The 18,879-nt window shown below is 40.8% G+C and overlaps 3 protein-coding genes across 5 annotated transcripts in view; 2 read left to right on the top strand and 1 right to left on the bottom strand.

Moving 5' to 3' along the window:
- SEMA4G (semaphorin 4G) overlaps nucleotides 1–2,489 on the top strand; it is a 175,227-nt gene extending 172,738 nt beyond the window's left edge. For all 3 annotated transcript variants that reach the window (XM_070752847.1, XM_070752848.1, XM_070752846.1), the window contains exons 15-16: nucleotides 265–326; nucleotides 1,356–2,489. In XM_070752847.1, the coding sequence (XP_070608948.1) occupies nucleotides 265–326; nucleotides 1,356–2,203 (910 nt within the window). In that variant the 3' untranslated portion in view covers nucleotides 2,204–2,489. The remainder of the gene's footprint in view (nucleotides 1–264; nucleotides 327–1,355) is intronic.
- Nucleotides 2,490–7,426: 4,937 nt separating this feature from the next.
- MRPL43 (mitochondrial ribosomal protein L43) lies at nucleotides 7,427–10,290 on the bottom strand. Its single transcript, XM_070754015.1, has 3 exons — nucleotides 10,073–10,290; nucleotides 8,647–8,753; nucleotides 7,427–7,903 (listed from the first exon to the last, which is right to left on the bottom strand). The coding sequence occupies exons 1-3, from the start codon at nucleotides 10,201–10,203 to the stop codon at nucleotides 7,677–7,679; spliced, it is 465 nt and encodes a 154-aa protein (XP_070610116.1). The 5' UTR covers nucleotides 10,204–10,290; the 3' UTR covers nucleotides 7,427–7,676.
- A 1,023-nt stretch (nucleotides 10,291–11,313) lies between these two features.
- Nucleotides 11,314–18,631, top strand: TWNK (twinkle mtDNA helicase). The gene is made up of 5 exons (XM_070752849.1): nucleotides 11,314–12,991; nucleotides 13,578–13,818; nucleotides 15,048–15,155; nucleotides 17,112–17,253; nucleotides 17,376–18,631. Exons 1-5 carry the CDS (start codon nucleotides 11,791–11,793, stop codon nucleotides 17,703–17,705), a joined length of 2,022 nt encoding a protein of 673 aa, XP_070608950.1. The 5' UTR covers nucleotides 11,314–11,790; the 3' UTR covers nucleotides 17,706–18,631.
- Nucleotides 18,632–18,879: the final 248 nt, after the last annotated feature.

Here is an 18,879-nt window from a genome sequence, read left to right on the forward strand (position 1 = left end):
ATTATTATTATTATTATTATTATTATTATTATTATTATTATGCCCAAAAGTCAAGTGTTTCCATTTTTTTGTTCACCCCCTGTAGTTTCTCTTATTGTGCATATTGAAGTGCTGGGCAAACGAGTATTTATACAAGTATTTATTAAAGAATCTGCATATATGTCAAAGAAATTTTGTGTGAAGTTTGCTGCATATTGCAGAGATTAAGAATCTTCCAAGCTGCTTTGTTTCCTAACTGATCAGAGTCCTGCTTATTTTCACCAGATCTCTGCTGATTCAGGATGTGCTGCATGGCAACATGGGCTGCTGGAATGATTCTGTGCAGAGTGAGTTTATCAGTCTCTTCCCTCCTTGGTCCCCTCTCCTTCTTAATAGTTGAAAGAATGATTATGCAGAAGAGATCAACTGCTCCCTAATTCTTTTGGACAGAAAGAGTGGCAGGTTCCTTTTCTTCTCCTTTTGCAGACTTAATTTTCCTAGATAACCAAATATAGCCAGTACATAAGTTTTTGTGCAATAATAAAATAAACACAAAAGTCCAATTATCCATGGACAAATTGTAGCTACATATTAAGGCAATCAACATATAATTCTTAGCTTTATGAGTTTCTTTTGTTATCAAAAATAATTTCCTGGATCCTGCAAGCAATGATGGGATAGGAGAAGATAGAAATGACCAGTAGCTTAGACTCTTGGGCATAGAAGGACACAGCCAATGAAAATAGCTTTTGGATGAATCGATTGTGATAATTCCTGACCTGAGCTTAAATATCTGGATCTCTGCAAATTCTGTTCCCAGATTGTCTTTTCTTTCCTGAAAAGGCAAGGCACTTGGTTAATTTTTTAAAAACTGTATTTTCAGAGATTTGAAGTATTTTCATTCCTACCTGAGCACTTGGAACATAGAAACATAGAAGTCTGACGGCAGAAAAAGACCTCATGGTCCATCTAGTCTGCCCTTATACTATTTTATGTATTTTATCTTAGGATGGATATATGTTTATCCCAGGCATGTTTAAATTCAGTTACTGTGGATTTATCTACCACGTCTGTTGGAAGTTTGTTCCAAGGATCTACTACTCCATCAGCAAAATAATATTTTCTCATGTTGCTTTTGATCTTTCCCCCAACTAACTTCAGATTGTGTCCCCTTGTTCTTGCGTTCACTTTCCTATTAAAAAACACTTCCCTCCTGGACCTTATTTAACCGTTTAACATATTTACATATTTAGAACTTTGCCTCCTTCAGATTGAGAGTCCCAAACCTCCCTTCCCTACTATTAAAGTGACACTGAATTATTACAACAGAAGTTGGGTAGTGAGAGAGCTCTTGTCTGTTATTGTGTCTCTTACAGCTGTTCCCGTGCAGAAGAATCGGACAGTGCTACATGGTGGCGATGTGCTCCTGCCTTGCGAACAGACATCCAACTTGGCACGGGCGACTTGGATGGTGAACGGCATCAAAGTGCTTGCCAAGGATGGTCAAGGACACTTCCGCTTAGGCGTAGATGGATTGTTGGTGACGGACACCCAGCTTGAACACAGTGGGGAATACCAGTGCTACGCCGAGGAGAATGGCTTGCAGACCTTGATAGCCACCTATGCTCTAACTGTGCTGTCTAAAGAACTGGGACCACAGCTGCCCAGCACTCCAACCCTCCCATCCTTCCATTTGGCCAGAGGTGATGTGGGAAACATAAACTTTATCTACATTGTGACCATCACAGTGCTGAGCGGAATATGCTTCGTGCTCATCACTGTGCTTTTCTATATCTGCTGCTTGCAGAGGCGTAGAGGCAAGTATCAGCTGGGGCTTCCCCAACCACCCAGTGTAGAACTTCAGACTGTTTCTTCAAATTGCCTGAGCAAAGGAAGGCAGGAGGAAGAGGAGTTGAGCCCCTATCCGGATGGCTGCCTTCAGATCATCCCGGGAGAGGCCCCTACTTTGTCACTGTCCCCCAAAGTGACACCTCTGGCCCTCCCCCCTCCCCCTCCCCCTCTCCCTGCTGAGTTCACCAACGGCATTTCAACATTGCCCAACATGCTACGCAAAATGAACGGCAACAGCTACATGCTCCTGCGACAGAACGAGGAGCCGTGCACCTCGCCGCTGTACAACTCGTTCACGGAGGAGCTGAGCAAAATTCTGGAGAAGCGGAAACACACCCAGTTGGTAGAAAAACTGGACGAGAGCTCTGTGTGAGGGGGGGAGAGTCCGCGTGCTGAACTACTCTCTCTCTCTCGCCACTGCACAATTCCGCCTCCTCGGGCCAAAAGAACCCAGTGTTAGGACTCAGCAACTACCTCCGGATTGGGCCTCCGGAGCCGCCACGGACTCCGCACTCATTTCTTTTACCTTCACTGTCGTCTCTTTTTTGTTGTTTCTGCTGTTGATTGTTTTGTTTTTAAATTGCTGTAAACAAAGAAATCTGTTTAAATGGGAATTATATTTATATAAAAGGCTGAACAATAAAAGGGGGCCACAGAGATGTGTTGGGTTTGTCTGGTTGTCTCCTGCTTCCTCCCATCACGAGGCAGCTCTGAATCCTGCCAGCCGGGGGTCTTAAGTAAGAAATGAAGGCTTAACTATGATCTTAAGAAGTTGGTAACTAAAGTTTGAAAAAACCCTCTAAACCACAATTTACAGTCAAATTACCCTTGCGTTTCTTTTTTAAAATGTGAAAATTGCACTTAAAATTGTTTTTAAGGTGAATTGCGATCATGAATGGTGACAGATGAATTCTCCTTAAACTCGATTTACTCTGTACTTTTGTTGTTCTCTATTTTACGCACACAGTTTATATTCATGGTTGTTGACCAGAGTCAGCATAGTGAATGGATAGGTCATCTCTGATCTTCCTCTTAGTAGACTAGCCGACGAGGCCAGGAGAGAGGTACTGAGTATAGTAATTCAGCTACGTCTAGAGGGCTGTAGGCAGGGGTGGGCTACTGCCTGGATGGGGGCTGGGGGGGGGGGACCACAGTGGGGTAGTGAAAATGGACTCCACCCCAGAGCACCCAATTTGCACAGAAAGATATTGAAAGAGAATGCAGGGCATCCTGCATAAGCCACGCCCACAGTGCGTTAGTAAAAATTTTGGTAGCACTTCACTGGCTGTAGGGTGCTCCCAGCCAAAAGCTGGGCATAATAGTGAATTATGCTACAAATCTGGCATTTATACTCTAATAGCCAGGAAGTACATTAAAACAAACCTCAGGCCCATTAAAGGTAACTTGCAAGATTTGAATGCCAGCTTGCTGGGACAAAGTACAAGGTCAAAAGTGGAACAATCATTTGTCTCAGAGCTACCAGGATATATTTGGAGTACAGTAGTTTTTTACTTCTCTATATGAATACTCTTCTTTCTCCTTCAAAGTTGTCTTTCTTTTCCTCTGACAATGGATCTCATGCATAGAAAAATTTGTAAATTTTGAATTTAGTGAAGTGCAAGAATAGATGCTTAGAGCTTGGTATTAGGCCATATCTTTTCTAAAATCCTCTGCAGAGAATATTTTTTCAATTGGATTTAGTATAGTGAGAGAAAGAGTTGACATTTGCCAAACTTCATGAGACAAAGCTGCTTATGCTTAATATAGAGCAGAACACTGAAGTTTATTTTATGCTTTTTATGCTCTGCTTGATGGAGACTCAAAGTGGCTTACAAAATCCTTATCAGTAAAATGATAAAAAAAATTATCAGTAAAATGATTAAAAAAAATTACACCAGACTGCCAAAAGATGAAACATTTTTATTTATCAATCATATTTAGCTACCACCCATCTCATTCTCAACAGGACAATGAATTAGAACTGCAATAAAATGCTCACCAAAGAAATAAGCATCAGCAAGTGCTACAGCAAAGGGTCTTCACTATCAAAATTGATCTACAGCTGCCTTTGTTCTAACATGAATGAGTGAGGATCTACATTATAGAGTGAGAAAGGAAGAATTTGCTAATGAAAAAGTGACTTCAATGGTAGAAAGGGACATTTTATTTTCAGTTTTGATCAAATTAATCTGAATCAGAAATAATTTCACTCCAGATCACTCAAATTTATGGTATGTAGGCATGGGGCACTAATATAGAGGATTGTTAGGATTTCTAAAACATTAATATGAGCATTGAAGAATACTATTTTGTGATAATCATGTTTCTTATGGCTTTTTCTAACATTAGGAAATCTGATTTTTTTCCCCCGCATAACATTTGAACTTAGATACTTCAATATATGATTTGATTTACTTGCTGCAGCTATGTTTAAAATTTATTTTATTTATTTTATTTATTAGATTTATATGCCACTCTTCTCTGAAGACTCGGGGCGGCTATACTGCTAAGATACCACTAAGAAACTCATTAATAGCTCAGTTTGTTTAGATAATTCAAAAATTGCTTAAGGTATTTGTGGCCCATATTAAACTTTTCTGTTGTTAATGATAATGTGTGCAGCTAAAGGACATGCAAAGATATTTTTGTACCACAACTTTGTTAAAGACCATCTGAATGAAATCTTAACAATCAGCCTAAAAATCTTATCATATCCAAAACACTGACAACAAAAGTTGCTGTCTTTTGATATAGTTTTCATGATGGAGAAATGGCAAGCTTCAAAATGTTTTCACTTCTGTTGCAGTTACAATGGATGATATGTTACCATTTTGCAACTTAACCAGGAAGTATTGCTACCTTTCTTTTACAAAAAATAAAAATACCACCTTTCATCTCTTTTTTTCCTTTCTTGTATGAGCGGACCTCTGAATTCTTCTCTTCAAGAACTTCAAAAGTACTTCTTTCAAATTGACAATAATCATCTCAAAATGAGCCCTCCAAACTCTGTATTGCATTCTAAAGTACTGTCATAGATTTGTATAAGCATATTGGTATTTTGATGTCTTCAATACACCCAACTATTCCCATCTCCATTGCTTTTTATTCTTCTATCTGCACCCTTGAGTTCACCCCCTTCCAACCTCCATCCATCCCCCAATCTACTCAGATTCTCTGTGGATAATGAGGGATTTTTGTCCCCTTATAATAGGAGAGAATCTGCATATACTCAACTAAGCATTTCAAGAGATCCTTTTGGAATTATTCAGTCCCGCTGCTCACTAGGGAATAATTTTATGCCAACAGCAGACCATCACTCGATCTGGTAGAAATGATAAGTTATCTGGCATTTAAAAGAAGGTATTAAATATGAGTCTGTACACTTCACATTTCTGTAATCGCACTGATACTTTTTAAACTTTTAATAAAAAGGTTTTAACTGCTAATTTAGATTTTATAATAAGTGGTAGCCTTTTAGGAACAAAAAACAAATACTGAGTGATATAAACCCCATTCTGACATTTCCTTAGTAAACATATGTTCTGCCGGCGTGTGCCAACCATCCTTAATTACAGGTTAATTAGTCCAAACAGACACACACACAAGATAGTAGGCAAATAAATGTTCTTTATCAACAGGAGAGAAGAAAAAACTCCCTTTTAAACTTCAAAGGGATTTCTTGTAGCAACAAGGCACAGTTGAAATACAAGAACGAAGTCCAATTATTAACTCAGTAACTGTGAAATTGGGTCACAGATACTGTTGTCCAAACAGTGATAAACACTCACAATGAAGTATAATCCAAAGTTCAGGAATCCAAACAGTCTTGAATACAATCAGGAAACAACAATTCACCTTGACAAACTACAATCAGGTAATCTTCCACAACGGCCAAGCCAGCACGTTGCTATTTTATCAGCAGCTCTTATTACTGGAGCCCCACCCAACCACAGGTGACCCCTCTTATCTCCTGTAATATATCTTAAGTTGTTCTCTCCTATGCATAGCTCTATGCATGCGTGGGTCTGTCATAGTTCCTCCTCTGAATCCGAAGAAGATAAGGAAGATAAGGAAGATTGATCTCCTCCTGGGCTGTCAGCCAAGCCCCCCTCTTCCATCACACCCACACTTCCTTCGTCATCGGATACTTCACTAGTTGACTCTATCGGGAGCAAAACAGGCCTATGACATGTGGATGTTTCCCCCACATCCACCTCCACATTCCTTGGGGCAGGAGCTGGGCCAGAGCTAACCACAACAACATATATTGAAAATGAGGAATTTTAAAAAAAAATTTAAATTTTCCATTGAAAATTTGCTATATAATCTGAATAAATTGAGTCCAATATAGAATGCAAATTTGTTTCACCAACTGAATATTGTGATCAAATTGGAGCTAAACTGCAACAATGTCAAGATATACAGTACAGTATATTGAAGCAAGTGTGAGTTCAGTTGTTCAGCTGTGATTTCACCACCTGGGTGAGTTTGGGCTAGTCACTCTCTCAGTCCAACCCCATTCACAGGGCTGTTGTGGAGAAAATAGGAGGAGGAATGTATGTTCATCACCTTTAGTTATTTCCAAAAATAAGGGATATACGTATATAAATTTATCTCCTCTTCCCATATGAAGCTATTTAGGCTTCTGTACAAAATGTTTTGCACAAGCCTTCTTTTAAATAGCATAGCCAGGGATGAAATCCAGCAGGTTCTGACAGGTTCTGGAAAACTGGTAGTGGAAATTTTGAGTACAGTGGTACCTCGACATACGAGTCTAATTCGTTCCAGACCCGAGCTCGTATGTCGATCAACTCGCATCTCGAATGAATGCCTTTAGACTTTGTTTTTTGCACCGAGATAACTGGAAGCAAGGAATTCTTGCGCCACCTAGTGGAAGCTCGGCTCATATCCCGAATTTGAGCTCAGGTGTCGAACAAAAATTTTGCTCGCGTCTCGGCTCGTAACTTGGAATACTCGCATGTGGAGCAGCTCGTATCTAGAGGTAGTACTGTAGTTTGGAAATACGGCAAATTCCACCTCTGGCTGGCCCCAAAGTGGGGTGGGAATGGAAATTTTGCAGTACCCTTTCCTTGCCACGTCCACCAAGCCACGCCCACAGAAGTGGTAGTTAAAAAAAATGGATTTCACCACTGAGCCTAGCCCAAATTATACTTGGTTTTAAACATAGTAAGCAACGCTCTGTATTTCACCTGGAAACAAATTAGTAATCAGTGCAAAACCTTTAGCCCAAATACTCTGTATCTTTTCCGACTTTTCAGGTTTTGGGTACTATTTTCTATATCATGCAAAAAGACAGCCCATGTATAATGAGTTACATAAATCATGTAACACCTTATAGGAATTACCATAAGTCACTTTTTTTCAGGAAAGGACAGTCTGTTAACCAGAGGTAATAAAAAACATGCTTCAATCTGAGAAACCTGAAAAAGTGTGTTCAAAACAGGATTATTTCCATCTTTAGAACAATGAATTCCTCACAATAAGCCTCTCTGTATTTGAAAATTAATTGTTATATAGTGAGGAAAGACTGCAAACTTCCCATATCTGGTCTAAAGAAATGACAAGCCACAGAAAATTAGGTTTCATCCTTTATTTTCAGTAAGAATTAAGCTGCAAAGTACACTGGGAAGAAGGCTACTAGCATAACCATGCAGGCCTAGAACCACCCAATAGTAGAATTTACTTAGAAATATTTCAGTTCGCAACCACAAGCCAGTCATTTCCCTTCAGTACTCACTTTCATAGGCCAGGAAGGAAGCACAGAAAGATGTCCTGTGTGCTGGAGATGTCACATTCATAAATGTCACAGGGTATACAGCCTAGCTTCATTTTTCCAGTGACTGGAGTCTGGCTCCTATGGTTTGCACATTGAGCTTGCTGGGCTTATTTATGAAAGGATGCCACTGGCCTTGGATGCTGGGATTATCTGTATGGAAAGGTTTTCGGATACGAATAATTTCTAGGCCGGACTGGTTGGCCATCTTTTGGACAATCTCTGCAATCTCTTCTGCAGTCTTGCTGGTTAAAGGCTCCTCCTTCACTGTTCCATTCACTAGAAAGAAAATTTGGTTAAAAACTTTGTTCCATCTTAGAAAACACATTTGTTTGGATAGCTTGGGTTTCATCAATGTCTATCGTTTTATGTTTTAATGATATAAATCAGCCTGTTCAAATTTTCCAATGAAGATACAACCATTTCTTCTTAATTATTCTATCAAGATGCTTTGAGACTGCAGCTCGCAATATTGTTTCCCTTCTGGGTCAAAAGACCTGCTGTCTAAGAATACTAGGAGTTCCAATCTCAATACACTTGGGGACTGTCATATTGGGGAAAGTTTTAGATAGAACAGAGGTCTTCAAACTTGGCAACTTTAAGACCTGTGGACTTCAATTCAGGAATTCTGGGAGTTAAAGTCCACATCTTAAAATTGCCAAGTTTGGGGAGCCCTGGAATAGATAGTTTTTACGGCTGTTTTGAAAGAAAATGAAGTTTTCTGTGCTTACATAATCTTATTTAAAGAACACCCATGTGACTGACTTATTCATTTTGTTTTCCATCTTTATAATCTTTCTGTCCACACAGGCTTAACATAACACATTTTCACTGAAATAATTAGATCACGCCAACTGAAAAGGTTTGGCTGAATGGAAAAACTATCCTGACTATGTTTTAAGAAGGAGCTGAGCACATCTCCTAAAAGATTTTAAATTGTAGGAGCAAATTTCTTGGTTAATGTCAGTAAAAAAAAGATTATTCTCTATTTGGTTTTATTCAGTATTACATTCCATACTCACAGTATTCCGCAACCAATGTTGGGATCCTGCACTTCTTTGGGTTTACATAAACCACAATCCCAGGGTTCTGCCTTGCAAAATCCACTATCTTTTCTTCAACATACTCTCTACAACCAGACAAAAAAATATTTTTACTGGTGAGTTTTTAAAAATACACTTAATTCAAGTGATGGATTACACTGCTGAAGCAATTAAGTCTACTTGGATATAGAACTGTTCTATAAAATTATTTTGATTGGCGAATCCCCCTTAGAACAAAAGTCCACCAAGTACAGCATTGTCTTTTCCAAAATAGGTGGAAATAGACATTTCCAAATGTTTTGTATTCAATGATGCCAAGGAGGGAGACTGGAGTGATATTATGCATCTCATGGAATCACAGTATAAATGTATATATAACCAAAATTATACAAATACCTTCATTTGTTTTCTTTAAAAAGGACCAGCGTGCCTACATTTGGGGTAAGCGTTCTACAAACCTGTACAGACTTAATAGTTCAAATAAACGTACTGAACATTAGACTGACTAACCTTTATTTGTGAATACTAAACACACATGTTCAATCCTGCCTGCACATAAAGTACTTTTAATTGCTGTCTAAAAATAGATTAAATTGGTCGAATGAAGAACAGAATATAGCAATATTGCCCGGTTCGAGTTTGGAGCGGTTTGTATCTGTTGTGTGCTCGTGTGTTGTGGTTAAAGCTGAAGTAATCATTGACAGGAAGGATGTTGTAGCAGATTATTTTATGGGCTCTGCTTAGGTCGCGTTTAAGGCAATGTAGTACTAAGCTTTCTAAATTTAGGATTGTAAATCTAGTTGCGTAGGGTATTCCATTGCGAGTGGAGGACCGGAGGGCTCTTCTCTCTGGACATTTTCTAGAGGATTTATGTCCGAAATGCGGGGTGGGTTCCAGACAGATGAGCTGTGTTCAAGGATTGGTGTGGCAAAAATTTTGTACACTCTGGTTAATAGTGTGAGACTACCGGAGCAGAAGCTATGTAGGATTAGGTTAACAACTCTTGAAGCCTTTGATTGACACTACCCCGCCTTCTTTGTGGCAGCTGCTCAAATATCGGAACATTGCTATCATGTTACCCCAGTCCAGGGGTAGGCAAAGTTGACTCTTCTATGACATGTGGACTTCAACTCCCAGAATTCCTGAGTTAGCATGATTGGCTTAGGAATTCTGGGAGTTGAAGTCCACATGTCATAGAAGAGCCAAATTTGCCTACCCGTGCGTCCAGTTTTTCTTTCCACTAGATTAGACACCCCCAAACGTTCTTCATATGTTTTAGCCTCCCCCCTTCCCTAATCCTCTTTCTTGTCTCACTGAACACCTGCACCGCTTAACAATGAAGTCAGACAGTGCCGAAGCTTGCAGAGACCCTAGCCCGGCTACTGCAACGCCTCTCTCTCCCCACCTGGCGCCCAGCGAGTTGGCCATGTGGTGGCTGACAACCAAGGTGATGCGCTGCAGCTGACACACGTAGCGGCCCAAGCCATTCCGCAGGACGCTCGCCAAGAAGCGGCTCGGGGTCCCCCGGCCGGTCATCGTCGGCGGAGGCAAAAGCGACGCGGACCGGAATTCAGCAGCGGCACAGGAAGCAATGCAGAAAGCAACGCGGACTCGGCGCCGCTCTAGCATGTAAGTCTCGCCGTGCCCGCGGAACGGCCATTGCTTTTTAAAGGCGCCTCTCCCTTTTCCTGCGAGATAAGAACTCGCAAGGAATGTAGAGAGGGATCTCCAGCCTTGGCAACTTTAAGACTTGAGGACTTCAATTCCTCAGCCAGCAAAGCTTTCATGTTACCTCATTCAAAGCTGGCTGAGGGATTCTGTGAGTTGAAGTCCCCAAATCTTAAAGTTGCCAAGGTCGGATGGAGACCCTGACCTGATGTAGAGAAATCCCAAGGTTTTCTCTCGCAGGAGTTGTCTCCGGTTTCTCCCTCACAAGACGGGGAAACAATTGGGGCGCCCAGCGTCTATTTAAAAATTGCAATGCGGACCCATTTTGTGTGATGCATCAACAAAAATCTCCAGGAAGGATTTTCAGCTCAAATGAAGTAATAATATAACTCATAGATATGTTTATACAGTACAGTATATGCGTCGATATATGTATGAATATGGAGCTAACAAAAAAAAATTTTTCCCAAAAATCTCCAGGAAGGGATTTGCCTGTAGGGCTGAGGTGAGGTTACAACGGTCTTCCTAAGGCTGCAAAAAAAAAAAAAAACAACCCCACCACATGGCCAGATGTCAACACTTCTCACACTTTATTTTATTAATTTATTTTGTCCAATACACAATACATATAGTAGAGAATAGACATGAGGTAATACATATAAAAATAGAGGAAAATATATATGAAAGGAAGAAAATATATATGGTATATGAGATAAGGGAAAGACAATTGGACAGGGGACAAAAGGCACACTAGTGCACTTATGTACGCCCCTCCAATTTCTGCAATTTGGAGCCTGAAACGCCCCTGCAACGAGACTAAGCAGGGACAGGCGTGTGTTAGTTTCCTTTTATTTATGTTCTCTAGTTTTCTTTTATTTATGTTCTCTGTGGAGGGAAGTCCGTCTGTTCCGCCAAGAGATAGGCAAAGTCGGCTCTTCTATGACTTGTGGACTTCAACTCCCAGAATTCCTGAGGCAATCATGCAAGCTCAGGAATTTTGGGAGTTGAAGTCTTCGTGTCATAGAGCCAACTTTGCCTAACCTTGGACCCAAACCGGTGTTTGTTTCCGGGTTGGTTCCTGGCCCTGCCCCTCAAGCCGCCCTCGGAAGTGCCGATTTTAAAGAAAGGTCATGGCGCGCTTTATGCAACTGCACGTGGGGAGCTGATGCCCTGAGCCGGTGCTAGAGGCCGAGCTGTGCGATCAGGCGGCGGGCAGAGGAGAGGTTTGGTAGACCGCCTTGGCCGGAGGGCGGGCGGGAGCGGCAAACTGGAGGGAGGGCAGCGGCACAGGAGAGGGTCTTGCAGGAGAAGCGCCTGCTTTCCTTCGGGAGCAACTGAGGTGGTTTCCGCGGGGCCCTTCGGGCATTTTGGGAGGCGGCATTGCGCAGTCGTAAGAGCGAGGAGGTCCCGACCTATGAGGCTGCTCTGCGGACGGGGATCCCCGACGCGGGCAAGATGCTCTCGGCGACGTCACGGCTCCTTTTTCGTCACCGACGCCCTCCAGGCAAATGGATGCTGGTTGGGTGCTCGCCTTGCAAGCACTACAAACAGGAGAAGCTTCCGCCGGTGCAGGACCCGATTCCTCCTGCCTCGGTTACCGAGATCCGGCAGTACCTCAAAGCCCAGAAGATCCCCTTTCACGATGGCTACAGTTGCATCCACGTGCCCAGTATTTTTGTGAGGGAGCAACAGGAGCACCGCCTTAGTTACAGCCTCTTTATCGATAAGACGACGGGCCATTTTATCTGCACGGCTACCCTGGTGGAAGGGAATTGGCAAGACTTCCAGGCCAACGTAGAGCTGCAGGATAAAGGGCTGACGCTAAGTGACAGGCACAGCATGAATGAGGTGCATGACCCGAGTGGTGAGGATGCTAGACACATATGGGACCGAGCCTTGCCTCTCGGGCAATTGCTGGATGAACAGGAGGCAAAAGATGTCAAGGCTACGTTTGGCATTTCTGGGGTGTCGAATGCCACTCTCAAACACTTTGGGGTGCGTTTTCTTCGGGCTGCTCAAGCGTTGGTGTTCCCGTGGTTCAGTCCTTCTGGCACCAGCTTGAAGGGATTGAAGCTCCTCCGAGTTGAGCGTCAAGGAAACAGTGTACACCATGTGGAGAACATGTTGCCTCGTCCTCATGCCTATCACAATCTCTTTGGTTTGCCGCTCATCAGTCGGCGTGATACAGAAGTGGTGTTGACTAGCCGAGAGTTGGATGCTCTGGTATTGCATCAAGCGACTGGTTTGCCCACCTTGGGTCTGCCTCGTGGGATTTCTTGTCTCCCCCCAGCCTTACTTCCCTACTTGGAACAGTTTAAAAGGATCACTTTGTGGTTAGGAGAGGATCTCCGGTCCTGGGAATCTGCTAAACATTTTGCACGGAAGCTGAATCCTAAGCGTTGTTATTTGGTGCGACCTAGTGACCAGCAGCTTCGACCTTTAGAGGCTTTTAGCAGTGGTATGAACCTTACCAAGATTGTACGCTCAGCTTTGCCAGCTGGCCACAAATCTATAATTTCATTTTGTCAACTGCGGGAAGAGGTCTATGGGGAGCTGGTCAATGTAGATCAGGTGGCTGGCGTCAAATGGACTCGTTTCCCAGAACTGAGCAAACTTCTCAAAGGCCACCGGAAAGGAGAACTCACTGTTTTTACAGGTGAGTGTATATTTTATTCACTTATGTATTTATTTGTATTCTGCTTTTATTATTTTTATAAATAACTCAAGGCAGCAATGTATTGCTGTTTCCCCTTCATCCTTTCTCCACCAGCATATATAATCATTAAAATATTTTCTGTAATATTCTTGAGCTATTTGTCAGATTTTGACTTATTTGTCAGACACATGATTTGAAAACCAGTTTCCTTCAAGCTTCTCATGATTTTCTGCTTCCATATATTTTTGTCTGCATAATTTACTTAATGGAGGAAAATAGAACAGGTTTCTGAATTCTGTGACAGTCTCCTGCAACCCTCTTCCAGTGACAACGTACCTCAGTTTGACACCCTGATCTAGAAGTATTATTCTAATGGGATTGTAGTGGGATGTTACAGTCAATGGGAAAAATATTGTGTTGTGACATAGTTCCCATTTGCATTTCTTATCCACAGAGAACCTACAGTGTAGCCAATGTAGCTACCCATCAGAGGAAAGGGCATAGTTTGTTCAGGTGAAACCAGATTCTACATAAGTTGAATCAAACTGCCTTGCTTACTAATTGTGCCTTTTTCTTTCTGGATCAGGTCCAACAGGCAGCGGGAAGACTACTTTCATAAGTGAATATGCTCTCGATCTCTGTATGCAAGGGGTTAATACATTATGGGGGAGCTTTGAGATCCATAATGTGCGCTTGGCCAAGATCATGCTTACTCAATTTGCCATGGAAAAACTGGATGAGCAACTGGAAAAATATGATGAGTGGGCAGACAAGTTTGAGGACCTTCCACTTCATTTCATGACCTTCTATGGACAACAGAACATCAAGTAAAATTTGGGGTAGCAGCTTCCTACTTTGTTTATCATAGGTTATTGCTTTTTTATGAGACCGTAGAAGCAAAACAGAACTATAATTAATGTAATGCTGCGTTTGCAGTTGTACTTCTGGTTAATTAGCAGCATGTGAATGGAATTCATAGGTGTACGAGATTTTGGTGATTTTTTTGCTCCTGTGCATGCGCAAAAGCAAACAATCACTGAAATCTCACACATGCACATCCCCTCATTAGATTTTGACAAAATCTTGCTGGGCCGCGCATGCCAGACACCCAAAGCTGCGTGCATAGCTCCAATTTTACTACCGGTGCAGCATCCTCCTCTGTACTGGTAGGAACCAGCTACTGCCCTTTTCCTATCACAGCATGTTGAGTACCAAGCAATGGGACAATATCTTTGCATCAAATTCATCGAGTTACCAGATTTAATGAGTTTCGAAGCAGTCAAGTACTGAAGTACCCCTTGAAAAAATATGTTGCAATATTTAGTAGTAAGGCCAAAGTAAGACAAAATTAATTAGCTCTATGTCTGGGAAAATCCAGAGATATTCTTGCACAGGTTGTCTGGAAAGTGTTACCAAGCACCCTTTGCCTAGCAATATTGTGACTAGTATCAAATTATACAATGAGAATATTATTTTAGATTAAGACAGTTGGTTCCCTTACATATATAGCAGGCTACTTTAGCTAACTGCTAGCTGTAGTTCAGCAGCTCAGATTTCACCACCAGTTCAAGGTTGACTCAGCCTTCCATCCTTCCGAGGTGGGTAAAATGAGGACCCAGATTGTTGGGGACAGTATCCTGATTCTGTAAAGCACTTAGAGCTGTAAAAGCACTATGAAGCGGTATATGTCTAAATGCTTTTGCTATTTACAATATCATGTGGTGTCCTTTACTGTAGGGTAGAAATCATATATTGCAATGTGTAAATAAATGTTTCAGAGAAGTTCTTTATCTCCTCATTCTTTGTTCTGATTTCTATTGATGAAATTGCTGTAATTTTTCCTGGGATTCTGAAGGTTTTAAGATACCTTATTTAGTCATTAACTTTATAAATGCATTTGTTACTCTGAATTGAGACTGCGGACATCTTCTAATCTGCAGTAAATGTTTCTGTTTAAAAACTCCTTGTTTGAACTTGGTCTGATCTCTCCCTAGGTAGGAATGGTAGAGTGAATTAATTTCTACATGTGTGTAACTTTAATAATTTTTTCATGCAGGACAGTAATTGATACCATGCTCCATGCTGTGTACATGTATGATATTACTCATGTTATCATTGATAATCTCCAGTTTATGATGGGCCAGGAGCAACTCAGTGTAGACAGGTAACCCTCTCATTTCATGTTTCCTTAGCATAGTATCACAGTTTCTGTGTGATTATAACATGATTGCTTTCCTTTCGTTCTGCCCGCCACGTTTTGCAAGCTGCGTTGAGAGCCATGAGAAGAGCATGTACAAATACCACACTCCTGTTTCCAGTTGCTTATTCATAGTTAAACATTTGCTCAGGATCATTATGCCTAAATTGACCTAGCTTTTAATGCCATAATATTTCAGGATGTGTATTAAACAGAAGTGTTGAATATCTACTTTGTACCCTCTTGTCAATTTAATGCTATTTTTTTTTCATAAAATTTTTATTTTCTCCAACATAAAATAAAAAAAACAATACATAATTTCGAACACAAAATCAAGCTCATTATCAAACATACTTTTTTTTTCTTTTTACTTTGCAGTCATTCAGTGGAGGCTCTTATATCTCTTTCTTTTACAAAAGGACTCTACAAACATATCTTTTATATTCATAAACATCTTAAAATATAGCTTTTCTCTATCCAATATTAAAACATTACAAGAACCTATATATTAATCACTGGCCATCATATTCACATCTTATTTTGATCTTACAAATCTATTGAACTAATTGTACCAAAAACAATTTTCTTATAATACATAGTAGCTGAGTAAAAATATATATGTAAGATAAATCTTCATATTACAACAAAAAATCTATCATACATGTCTAATAAACTAATTATTCCAGTATAATTATATCATATTGTATAATAATAAACAAATAGATTACAGTAATCCCTCGCTTCTTCACTTCATCTTTTGCGGATTCACTACTTCACGGGTTTTCAAAGGGGGCTTAAATCCATTGAAAATTTTAAATCATTAAAAATTCATAAAATTCGTCTACAGTCCTACTGTACTCTATTAAAGAAACTGGTAGGATGTCACATGTAGTTCTAGCTGAGAAACATTATGGAATGACTGTTTAATGCAAAGAGTGGGTTTTAAAAGTCCAAATACTTGTTAAATACAGAAAAAAATATATTTCCTCTACTTCACGGAATTCATTTTTTACGGTGGTCTTGGAACGCATCCCCTGCGAAAAACGAGGGATCACTGTATATATAAAATAAATTTGCATGCTACAACTAGTAAAACTAAATAATTTTTTAAATATAATTTGAACATGTTTAAGATAGTTTATTCCAAAATGTAATGCTATTTGTTCACCGAGAAAGAAAGATATTCATGAGCTTTTACAGCAAAGTACAGTAATACCTCATGATACGAACTTAATTGGTGCAAGGAGGAGGTTCGTAAGACGAAAGGTTCGTAAGACGAAACATTGTTTCCCATAGGAAACAATGTAAAGTCAATTAATCCGTGCAACCAAAAAACCCCCCGCAAAAAAACGGCTTTCGGCGACTGCTGGGAAGCCGCGCGGCTGTTTTAAAAGGTGACAGCTGGCCTGGGGGGCTTCCCAGCACCCCCCCCGGGTTCGGGGTTCGCGGGGTGCTGGAAAGCCCCCCAGGCCAGCTGCGACCTTTTAAAACAGTCACGCAGCTTCCCAGCTGTCTCCCGAAGCCGAACGCCAAAGCCGAAGTTCCGCGTTCGGCTTCGGGAGACAGCTGGGAAGCCGTGCGGCTGTTTTAAAAGGTTGCAGCCGGCCTGGGGGGCTTCCCAGCACCCCCCCCCCCGAACCGAACCTGGGGTTCAGAAAAATTTTGCCTCTTCTTACGAACTTTGTTCGAGTTGCGAACCAGCGTTCGGGAGGCTTCTGGGAAGCCCCGCCGCCCGGCTGTCACCTTTTAAAACAGCCGCGCGGCTTCCCAGCAGTCTCCGAACGCCGGTTCGTAACTCGAAAAAAGTTCGTAAGAAGAGGCAAAAATTTTCTGAACCCCGGGTTCGTATCACGAGTTGTTCGTAAGACGAGGGGTTCGTATCTTGAGGTACCACTGTATATTATTTATACTATTTCTACCCAGGCTTGCTCTCCAAGACTATATTGTGGGTACCTTCCGAAAATTTGCTACAGACAACAACTGTCATGTTACCTTGATCATTCATCCCCGGAAGGAAGATGAAGATAGAGAGCTGCAAACTTCTTCCATTTTTGGATCTGCAAAGGTAAATCCTTCTTGATAAAAGTTTCTCCAAGGAACTAGACAAATACCTACTCATCCACTAAGTCTATCCTTCCATCTGCCCTGTTCTAATCACAGTGTTATTTTTCTTTCTCTCTGTTGCAGGCCAGCCAGGAGGCTGACAATGTGTTGATCCTGCAGGATAGGAAATTAACAGCAGGACCAGGCAGGCGCTACTTACAGGTTTCCAAGAATCGCTTTGATGGAGATGTGGGAATATTTCCCCTGGAATTCAGCAAAACTTGCCTTACGTTCTCTAAACCTGTCAAAGGCAAAACCAGGGTAAAGAAGGTAAAAGAGGATACTGAGGAGCCAGTCCAAAAACCTGTAACAGCTGCTGGAGATGTTCCAAAGAAGCAACGATCCCAGAAACAATCCAATAAGAGCACAAAAGATGCCTTAAATGTATCATCCGATGGACCCAACAAGCCGTGAGGAATTGAAAGAATTCTCAGCCAGCAGAATTACTGTGGTTCATTTGATTATAGGAATAATCAGTCCAACCATATAGGCATTGGTCAAGTTCTTTCTGCTCTGTTGTAGCTGTTTCGTTGGAATCAGTTGCAGGAGAAATCTGTAAATGGTAGCAGAATTTATAGTGCTGTTTTACTATTAAGAAATAATCTGAAAAGAAACAGATTATTTTCTCATGCTATCCAGAACAGAGAGCAGATCTAATGCAGGCAGCTGAAAGGCTCAGCTGCATGTACAGTGGGGTATGTGCAAGGAAGGAGTTCTGCTTGTGTTAAGAGATGTATAATGTCTATTTGCAGCAAAGAATGAATAACTCAGTTGCAGGGAATAGCAATTTAAGTTGTCTCCTGCATTTGCTGTAAGTACATGAGGATACAGTCAAGGCTAGTGTGATAAATTATGATGTGGAATCACAAATGCTGATTGAATCCTCTAGTACTATGCACAATAATGGTTGGAAAAAGTAAAATTTACAATAGACACTTTTTTGATCTGGAGAACTGAGTGATGAAATTAGAAAGCTGAAAAGGGAGATGTACAGATACAGGTACCCATGTACCTGTAAGGGGTATGGAAAAACCATTGAAAAAGTAATGCAGCTTTATTCAAAAAAGCACTGCTATACCTTCAATGGTTCCCACATTGATTTTAGTTAACATTTTATATCGGTTCTCCCAGTTTTATTTTGTGACTCAACCCTCCAGTTTCAGTGGTTCACTGTAGGAAATTTACACTTGACCTATTTCTTGCTCAGGAAAACTTGTATTGAAAAAGGAGACTTATTTTGTTTCCATTGTGCAACAAAAAAGGAAAACATTGTTTCTTGAAATGATAAATGAGCACGGTAAAAGACTTTGATAGGAAAATAAAGATTATTGTTCTGTCAAGTTCAGGATTTAGTATTTGTGAGATTCTAGATGCCTTGCTCATAGGCTGAGATTTGATATGACATCTTCAGGTTGTCATTCTTTCTTAAGTCTGGTTCACTCTAATGCTGGAAATGCAAAAACACAAAGTTTTGGATTTGCTGTAAATAAATGCTGAAAAATATGTAAATATTTCTCAAACACATGCAATATAAATGCATTGTTCATTTCACTTTAAATCAGATGCCTTCAAATTTGGCAATTTTAAG

This window comes from Erythrolamprus reginae, chromosome 5 (genome assembly GCF_031021105.1).
Source record: "Erythrolamprus reginae isolate rEryReg1 chromosome 5, rEryReg1.hap1, whole genome shotgun sequence".
Taxonomy (NCBI): domain Eukaryota; kingdom Metazoa; phylum Chordata; class Lepidosauria; order Squamata; family Dipsadidae; genus Erythrolamprus; species Erythrolamprus reginae.

What these genes read in the sequence shown, in the direction of transcription:
- MRPL43 (XM_070754015.1), bottom strand. Translation starts at nt 10,203, where the DNA reads ATGACCGGCCGGGGGACCCCGAGCCGCTTCTTGGCGAGCGTCCTGCGG. An exon ending in GCCAACTCGCTGGGCGCCAG is followed by an intron (nt 8,754 to 10,072) that starts GTGGGGAGAGAG and finishes GTCTGGTTGTAG; the next exon opens with AGAGTATGTTGAAGAAAAGA. An exon ending in AACATTGGTTGCGGAATACT is followed by an intron (nt 7,904 to 8,646) that starts GTGAGTATGGAA and finishes TTTTCTTTCTAG; the next exon opens with TGAATGGAACAGTGAAGGAG.
- TWNK (XM_070752849.1), top strand. Translation starts at nt 11,791, where the DNA reads ATGCTCTCGGCGACGTCACGGCTCCTTTTTCGTCACCGACGCCCTCCA. An exon ending in AGAACTCACTGTTTTTACAG is followed by an intron (nt 12,992 to 13,577) that starts GTGAGTGTATAT and finishes TTTCTGGATCAG; the next exon opens with GTCCAACAGGCAGCGGGAAG. An exon ending in GAGCAACTCAGTGTAGACAG is followed by an intron (nt 15,156 to 17,111) that starts GTAACCCTCTCA and finishes ATTTCTACCCAG; the next exon opens with GCTTGCTCTCCAAGACTATA.